General features: G+C 33.9%; 1 protein-coding gene across 2 annotated transcripts; it reads right to left on the reverse strand.

Annotated features, from left to right (window-relative positions):
- Nucleotides 1-201: 201 nt before the first annotated feature.
- Nucleotides 202-4,913, reverse strand: LOC139871687 (histone-lysine N-methyltransferase, H3 lysine-9 specific SUVH1-like). Of its 2 annotated transcripts, none has more exons than XM_071859413.1 (3): nucleotides 4,794-4,913; nucleotides 2,119-4,284; nucleotides 202-531 (listed from the first exon to the last, which is right to left on the reverse strand). In XM_071859413.1, exon 2 carries the CDS (start codon nucleotides 4,205-4,207, stop codon nucleotides 2,174-2,176), a length of 2,034 nt encoding a protein of 677 aa, XP_071715514.1. In that variant the 5' UTR covers nucleotides 4,208-4,284; nucleotides 4,794-4,913; the 3' UTR covers nucleotides 202-531; nucleotides 2,119-2,173. The 2 variants fall into 2 exon arrangements, with proteins under 2 accessions (XP_071715514.1, XP_071715515.1); XM_071859414.1 differs by having other exon boundaries at nucleotides 202-556.
- Nucleotides 4,914-10,014: the final 5,101 nt, after the last annotated feature.

Below are 10,014 nucleotides of genomic sequence, written 5' to 3' on the forward strand. Positions count from 1 at the left end.
TTTATGTCTACTAAACGAAGCTCAAACTCAAGCTCTTGTAAACTCCCATAAGCTCAAGCACAAAGTATGTTCCTCCTTTCGGTATAGCCTCAAGCTTTCATAAACTCCAAGTAGTTAGTGCGCCAAACACACCCGATAAATAGGTTCGCACAAATCACACAACATGGGCGTCACTATAACATACTTTGGATCAAACACACGGTTTAAAAACCTTAAATCAAGGATAATCTTCCACCAGAACTTAACAAAACAAGCGTTCGATGCAAAAAGCACCGTTTAGACTTTAGAGTGCACAAGACATCATAAATAGGAGACTAGTACATGGACCAGCAAAAGCATTGTCACCTAATAATTAGACAAAACAAGGGACAGACAGATACCCACATCCCCATACAAAAGTTGAAGTACTAAATACTACAGTACATTACAACTGTTTAATTATAACTAAATACTACATTACCAGCTTATGAACCTGCCTAATGCTTGATAAGAATTTTATGCTGCCTTGAGCAAACTTCATTTCATTTTCACCTGCAAATTACAATTTCGTTTACTTCTGCCAATAAACAAATAACAGATTGTAAGATTAACAGCTTCTGATCACCAAATTAACATTCCTTGCTTAGGGTGTTGCTTTCGGTATATTCGAGTTGCACAAGTAAATGTAATCATCCGGGAAAAATGAGCAATGAAAGGTAGTTGAAAACAAAACATTGAAAGATCAAATAAACATGTTACAAATACATGTATATATAGAAATCTTTAGTCCATACTATTCACATCTTTTGGCAGTAATTGAAGTTTTCTCTAAGTCTGACTTTGACTCTTTAAACATAGTTATAAGCTATGTTTATCTTTTATGGTTTTCCTTAACATTATAATGATAATACTAAAAAGTTTCCAATTCCCTTTTTCCTACAGTATTAAAGATTATTTTAGTTTTCTTGTAATAAGTCACGCGTGAAAAATCATGCAATTTCTCTTAGACCTCTATTAAGTTTCCAAAATCACGCGCGAGTCCCCCAAATCTAACACCCAAAATCTGATGTGGAGGTGAGGTGTACGAAATTGACGGAAGGTGACGCATGTAGTGCAGCGTCAGACCTGACGCCGAAGGGGCGTTAGTCACTAGGCTGAAGGAATTTTTTTAGGCGTTTATTTTTTTACAACCAAAAAAAATTTAACACCTATTTATGTATATTATTAATTTATTTTTTTTATTCCACCCAACTTCCAATCATATTTTACCACATTACCAAAAAACTTTTCGCGCACTCAAATTTAACACTCGCCATTATCTACTTTGACATTGCCACGTCAAAGTCAAATAATCACTTTTTCTCAAAAAAGTGCACCATTTGTATCCACGTCAGAGTTATACTTAAAAAATGGTCTTAGGTGTTGATAAGCTTATGATTTCTTAATTTCGGTAAAAAGCCAGTTAATTACCCATATGGTATCACTCAAGGTTGCAAAATTCGCTATTCGAGGATTAATCGGTCGGGACTTTGGAAGGATTAATCGGCAATTCGGGGATTAATCGGAGATTAATCGGATTGTATTGTATACATTTAAATATTAAATTCTAAAAATTATATGTGTAACTATAGAAAAAAACCATAAATATAAAGATAATTTTTATCAAAATTGTCTAAAATTGTTCATTTTGCTTTAAACAATAAAATTCTAGTTTAAATTTATGTTAAAATGTTAAACATTTTTTACTTTGACTGACTTTGATTACCAAATTCGATTTTGATCCATCAATTAACGTTGACCGTTTAATTAAACGGATTTTTGGAAATCGGAACGGATTGCTCCTAAAGATGATTAATCGGAGATTAATCGGCGAGTAATCGGGTTTTTTACAACACTGGCTATCACTTATTAAAAAAAAATATGAATAAATAGTTCCTCCTTTCATATGACCTAATCATCATAATCAGTGTAGTAAACAACCCCGACTACTCCCGATTAATCCTCGAATTACTCCTTTCTATACATAGGGATATGCATTTAGAAATATGGTGAAATCAATCTATTAATTAATCAATTAATTAATTATAAGATAAAACAGAAAAGCCAATAAAGTTGGAAGGACTAAGAAGAGATAATTACCTTCTACAAAGGACATCGTCTCACACGCACGATCGTTCCAACTTAACGTCAACCACTAGTAAAAATACCCATTGCACCGAGACGATCCACACATACACGTTTTCTTCCGGGGGCCACGTCTATCAGCTCGTACCATTCCATAGTTATAAGTTAACTCCTGCATAGGAGGAATATGCTTAATCGCATAAAACCCAACATGAAGATACGATTCATTTACATTTTCACGAACAATCGGTTGCCAATACACATTCGGTTCGCAACTATGGTTCATAAACCGACCAACATTTCCCTCATTTTTAGCACTAATTATCAAAGGAAACGGAAACTTAACACGTTCCTCACTCGGCACGGGCTCTATCGGCTCAAACGAACGTGTCGCATCAAATACATAATTATCATCAAAATCCATTACATTTTCTTGCACCACTACACCTGCATATTCACATATAAAAGCTCCCGCTCGAATCGGGTCCCACGACCTAAGTCCCCAACCCTTATCCGTCGTTTTAAACACCTCTAAATGAAGTTTTAAACCCGCTTGAGATATACGGTTCCTACAATTGGGCGGGCACCCGCACGATCTACCACATTCGTGAATCAATGAGTTATGAGTTAAAAGAACACCGAGCGAGGTGTACGGCATATAGCCTCCGTTTCGTTGAACACACGCGCAATTATTCGAAGGTTGGCATCCAGTTGAACATACACAGTTTGAAGATGAACTAATAGAAGAAAACGGCTTTGTATAATTCAAACTTCGTGTGTATGTAAAGTAAGCGGGCCCCTTTTCATCATCCACATCGTTTACAAGACAAACGGGTAGAGATTCGGATCCAGACGTAAGATCCGGTAAAATAACCCCGGGTCCAACCGTAACGCCATCTTTCCAAAGCTGAATTGATTTCCACAACGTAAACGCTTCAGGCTGACCTGGCACTCGAACCAATTTGTACTTAAACACATTACAACCCGACTTAGATTTATCAATCCACGACTCGTGTATTTTGTATAAACCATCGTATACATACACCTTCCCGGTACCATTCGCAACATCTTTCAAACCCCGAATGACTCGTACTTCGTTTCCTTTATGTAAGCTCTTTTCGAGCGCAAGGTTACCTCGAACTAATTGTTGATCCGTCTCTTGTTTAACCCTACTTTGACCGCCTTGACCGCTGTAAATCAACACGTCACCATCATCACCGTCATCATCGTACCCGCCAGACGAAACGATACTAACCGCCAACGGTTCTTCCTCACCCGAAACCCGATTAGTCATATAATCGATCCCCGACATACTCGGAGCATGAACTCCGACCAAACACATCTCCATACGAAAAAAGAAAATGTCACCGATTTCAACACCGGGGACCCCACCAATCCTCTTTTTTAGATTAGCACGCGCACCTTTAAACATTAAGATAGTACCCGCCCTTAAATCTGGGCGTCGGTTTGACCCTGGATTTGCTGACTTTATATCATCAAGTTGACCAATTTTTCTTCTTAGCAGATTATAAACCGTGATTACACGGTCAACATAGTCCTTGTCACTATCAGCTTGACGAGGAATATCAACTTCTAGAAGATTAAAAGATTTCAACAACTGAGTAACCAACGGGTCAATGTCAACATCGGACCCAGAAACAGAACCTGAATGCCTTGTTTTTCTGCGTGTTGCAGGCTTCTTCATGTTACCATTACTGCCATATTCCACCTCGTCCCTATCATAACTGTCCTCAAAATCATCACTCTGACTATAATCATCTTCATCCACAAGTGTATTCAATCTGGTGCTCCTTCTTGATGCTGTAACGGGTGATTTGAAAGAACTGATAGGAACCGGTGATGGGATCGGGTAAGGTGGTCTTGATTGAGGACCAGTCCCTTTGTTTTGTGACCCGTTTGACGAATAGAAAGGGAAAAACGGGGCAGCACCAGGCGAAAATGGACCCGTTGGAGGTACAGATGCATTAGAATCAGGCTGAACTGGGAAAATCGGAACAAGGCGTCTCAACGGCTTTACGGTTAAAACCGTATCCTTATTTATAGGACCTGAAGGAATCGAATCAGAACCAAATGTATGTTCCATGGAAACCACACAAAGCTTTTCGAATTCTCAAAAACTCAAATTTATCCAAACAGAACCAACCACACATTTATCATCACCTGAAAAATATACATACATTGCAATTTTATTCATACAATCACTCAGTTAAATACATATACATATGTAAGCAAATAAAAATGTAATTTGAAATATAACATGCAGGTAGTCATATTCATATGTATATACATATAACAATCAATATACAAGTTTTCTGTAAATTCAATAAATTTAACACCATATATATACAGATATATATACATTAATACATACATACTTGAACTTAATATTTAATTTAATTTTGATATACATATTAAAACCCTAAAATAAATAGGGAAATCAGAAAGCGAACACCGAATCACAAAATTAAAAAAGGAAAACGCAGGATTAAACGTACAGAGAGAATGAGAAGGAACAAAAATCAGAGATTGGGGAAACAGATATAAATTAGGGTTTATAAGTGATACCAAAACTATATAAAAAATAAATAAATAATTACATATATTAGATCGTATGTTTAAGCTGAAAACATACACTAAATAAGAAGATATATAGAAATTAAAATCATTACCTTTCGGATTTGAAATTTTGGTGAGTGTGTTTTGTAGCAGAAATTGAGTTGAAAGTTGAAACGAGTTGTGAGCGTATACTTTTTTATTTATTCACGTTTTGTTTTCATTATTTAGTTTTTAACTCGACAACAAGTACTAGTACTTGTCGTATGCTGACAACTTAAATGCTCCCCATTCCCCCAATACTTCATGCTGTAAATTTGAACAACTTCCGTTTAAATTATTCACTTTCAACCGACCAGAAAATTTACTTTTGAGAGATAAGATATGATTGGTGTTAACAAAATATTTTAAAACTGTGTAGAAAAAATAAGTGAAGATTTGTAACAATATAAACCTACAAATAAACTTGAAATATATAAAGATATAGATAGATATAGATACTTAAAATATGAAATCTCAAAATTGTTATGTAATTATGTAAACACTTGTGATTGGAGTATGGGACCGAGGAAGCATTAGGTTATTTTCAATTTTCTTTTAAATTAAAATAAATTATACATTATTATTTTATATGTTATAATAGCTTAAACTCGCGAATTTGCGAGATTTTTTTAGGATTGAATCAAATATCAATTGTTAGCAATAGCGGAGCTAGTGGGGTGGTTTGTGAGTGTTGAGCCACCCCCAAGTAGCCCAAATACATTGAGATCACAATATCCCAAACTCGTTACTATTTTTAACGAAGCCATTTACATACTTTGAGTAATATTTTTCTTTGGTCCAGATACTTTAAAATATCAGTAATTAAAGCCCTTAAAAAGTAAATGGACTACGCCACCAAACTTTGTGTGGATATTTAGTCCGATCTTCTTTTCCTCTTATTTACTACTTATTTCTAAATTTCATTAAACATTGTAGTGCTTATGTACTTGGGAAAAGAAATGATCTCATATGAAACAAAAGTTATGTGATTTTTCTTGTTCGGATTATATGAAAGGGCAAATGTTTTTAACTTTGATGTATGTGTCCAAATGGGAACAGTCGGTGACCGTCTTTCAAACCTTCACTGACCACCTTAAAATTTGAGCATGCGATCTCTCGCAAAGAGTTCAGTGCTCTAGCAATTGAGCCATCTTGAGATCGTTAGTTTATATATTGTTATAGTTAGCGTATGAAATTTATATACGAGTATCATTGTTATGTAAATTTCGATTCAGCCCCCCTCAACTCAAAATCCTGGCTTCGCCTCTGATTGTTAGAATAATTATATTCTATATACTATTTGTTAGGTTGTTAAGAAACCTAAACATTTTCAGTAGTAATGTTCAATTAATGATAATAAAGTAATCAAATTCTAACATGAACAAAAACAAATACACAGTTGAAAATCATAATATCGAAAAGAGATCTTCACCATAGATAACTCGATGACATGGGTTTTTGAGAATCCCCTCTATCGAGACAACATTTGCAAAAAGAAAATGCAAGTTTTCTCCTTGAAGACCCTACTTTAACGGCACAAAGTCTATAACCATATAATCCCATTGCATCGCGAGATTTCGTATTAAAATATGTTGTAGCGGATTGAATACATTTTAAAAATACTAAATGTATGTTTTATTTAGTTACATGATATGTAATAAACTTTAGAAGATAAAAAGAATCACAATCTTACATATTATTTATACGTTTTAGTTTATCTTTGTTTCGTTTATTGCTTATAGATCCGATAGTAACCTAACCTGGTAGTACTTCTGAACTCTTAAACATTTTATAGCTATTGAATATGCCTACAATCAAGTAACCAAAACTTCATAAAATACTACAAAAGATTATTAAGGACCCGCAATATATAACAAAATATACCGGTCTTAATATAACGCAATATATAACAAAATATACCGGTAGTTTTAAAACGTTGATACAATTAATATGTACATAGATAGATTTGAATAATCTATTTACAGATAATATGATTGGTGAGATAATATAGACTGTAAAAATTTTCCATAGTAAGTACATACTATTCTTATGTACTTACTTTATAATGACTTACATTAATACATACATATTACATATAACATTTATTTGACCAAACATTTAAACATTTACATGACAATTTACTTTGCACTTGTCATGGACATATGATTCATCTGACTGGTCACAAATAATTGGGTATTATGCGTGAATGAAAATTATATGAGTCCAATTCATAATCGCCCATAACACTCTTTCAAAGTTAATCTCTTGAATCGACTCCACGTGTACAAAAATAGGACTACACTTGCAATTGCATCAAGCATGGCAATATAAACTTACATGGTCAACATCGATAAGAGAAATAGGACTACCTAAATCCATCCATTTAAAAGTAACAAATCAATATTGTGAACACGATGATTTACCTCACCAACAAAAACAGTGACACATGCTCCTTTTTGGAGATATAGATTCCCCTTATTGCATTTGTGAGGATCATAGCTTTATTTTTCCCTTTGACCTGAACATGTCGTTGATCAAACATATATTAGTGGTAATTTTGATGTCAAATCATATAAACCTTGAATTAAGATTAAAAAAAAAGTGAACAAAGGGGAAAACCGAAATTTGCAAATGAACACTTAATTGGCAAAGGTAGTAAAGGATCTCAGTACATCAGTATCTAAAACACAATAACTCGCCAAACAAACAGACACAATAATACATAGAAGAGACTAGTTAGTCAACAGACTACTATCTTTAATATTCAATATAGAACAGAAGATGTTGCGTTTCTAAAAGTTCATTAATATTATGTTATAGCCTAAATTGACCCATGTTCACTCATGGGCCTCAAAAAAAATTTGATTAAGATATAGATTTGGCTAGACATACATATCAAGGTATATACTTACATACAATATTGCTATATATGGCTGGAATAAAATCTCATGTTTGAAATCGTTATCGCTTAAGAGTAACTAACCAGCTTACCGAATTTGTATCTATACACAAGTTAATAGTTAAGGAACAATCATACCATGTTTAAATCGGAGTTAAAAGTTATAAATCTTTGTCAAAGTTAATAGTTAAGGAACAATCATACCATATAATCTTATATTATGTGATAAAATGGTTATTTTCACTGGAAGGAGTACGAAAATGGATAGCACCCTACCCGGCCCGAATCGACACAAGGTAAAACACTCTGCTTTTTGAAGGTTCCACCCACCAATCTGTCCATCTGACCTCTTATTTCGAGCAAGAACAACATATAAAAGATTGAGGAAAGTTAGGAAAAGTTACGACATCAATATTTGGTAGCTTTAACACGATCAACACCCAACGGTTCAATGTTAATGCTTCTTGAGCTTGCAATAGTGATTCCGCCACCTTATTTTATCCTGGAAGTTCTTTCCTCAAGATTTCATAGTCTCTCACAGCTCCCACCCAATCGCTCAAAGCTACAATAAAAACATATCCTACAGAAAGAATAAGGAGAAAACTATAGATTGCACAAATCAGAAGATCAACAGTTGCTAAAAAGATGTTGGTGCAATCTGTACACCACTTACAGTAAGCACACATAATTAATCCCGCAAAATACTACGTTTTAAATATATGCCTTCAATTAATCATCACCTAAGTTATCAAGTTGCAATATAAAGCCCTATAAATTATTGCACATATTTTCAACTTCAATGTTACCAACTGATTATCATTTAATACATGTTTTAGGGATATAAAACATATAATTGGTTATTTCAAGTGATTTGTGGATTTCAGTATACTCATTATATAGTATTGTCTTCCAATGCTACTCAATCACCACCCCAAGTTAAACTGGTGTGTTGGTTGAATGTGGATTAATACACTAAACGATAAACTTAAGTATGATTAACCAAAGTGTAATTAACCAAAGAATATGTTTTGATGATGACACACACACATACACATAAGTGATGACTGACATCTTAACATAAAACACGCAAGGTCACTAATCCATACTTTATCTTGCAAACGACCAAGTCAAACATAGGTTAAAGAATGAAATTAAAAGTTCAGGCAAACACACGGTCGAGGTACGGTCGACCGCATAGTCAACCGTGAAACCCCAAACTGAATTACAACGAAGTTTTGTGAAAACAAGTTGCACGGTCGCCACCACGGTCAATCGCAGTGCGACCGTAGTTTCTTCTGTCTCAAATTTTGACCAAATAAAGTTTGACTAGTTCTCGGCATCTATAATTCATGAAACCTTTCTAAACATACTTAGGATAGATGCTCTCTCCATACTCAATTGAGTCTTGATCATAAAAACACTAATTGTGATTAATTACGCCTAATGACATCTTAATGACAAGTTAACCAAGATTAGGCATAACACATAAGTGTTAATCAACAACTTGTGATCTTAATTCTTATCTAGATATTTTTATTATGATCATCAAGTATCAACACACGCAAGCCAATATCACTAGAACAATGATTGCTATTAAAAAGGACTTAGTGATTAATTAAGGCTAAATGAAGAACAATGATCTCAGGGTTAAACTAGAAATGACTTGTAATCCTAAAACACACTTAGATACATTTAGGATGGTCACCAAGTCCCAACTAGAGATTGCTCTTCCCTTGTTCATGTGTTGGATATTAATGTGTGCTTACACATTAATCATGAAATGTGTTATATTGCACATTATACTTATTAAGTGCTTGAATTATAAGTTGTACAAGTATCTATATGATTGATCTTAGAATAACTATCTCTTGCTATGTGAGTATTACTTGCTACTTGCTAATATGCTTAATACTCATAAATTTGTCAACTTAATATGTTTGTCATGTGCTCATTAGTTATAATTTAAGTAACTAACTTACTCCAATAGATTAAGTGTAAAATGGTTCACAATAGTTAATTATCTATTTGGTCTAGTCTAAGTAACTAAGTATGATTGCTTGTTCAATAGTAACTTAACCTTAATGTCTCTACATACTTCATGATTATTCTATAGAGACATTATTCAATTAATCCCTAACTAAACTCAAATAAAACATGACTTGAGATTAATTGGAACTAGGAAGTTAATGATATAGTGACTAGCCTTTAGAATTGAACCAAGAGCATTAAAGTGACTAACTAAGTCTTGACCAATCTGAAATTTCTCTAAATATCAATCAAGACACTTCTCCAAGAATGTTGGGTTTGCCACTTTTGAAATGATTAGTCACTTTCATGCAATAAGACCAAATCTCACACACTTAATGCATATAGTACTTGTATAGGATGTTTGGTTT

The sequence above is a fragment of the Rutidosis leptorrhynchoides genome, chromosome 10 (assembly GCF_046630445.1).
Source record: "Rutidosis leptorrhynchoides isolate AG116_Rl617_1_P2 chromosome 10, CSIRO_AGI_Rlap_v1, whole genome shotgun sequence".
Lineage (NCBI taxonomy): Eukaryota > Viridiplantae > Streptophyta > Magnoliopsida > Asterales > Asteraceae > Rutidosis > Rutidosis leptorrhynchoides.

Coding starts and splice junctions, on each gene's coding strand:
- LOC139871687 (XM_071859413.1), bottom strand. CDS start 4,207: ATGGAACATACATTTGGTTCTGATTCGATTCCTTCAGGTCCTATAAAT.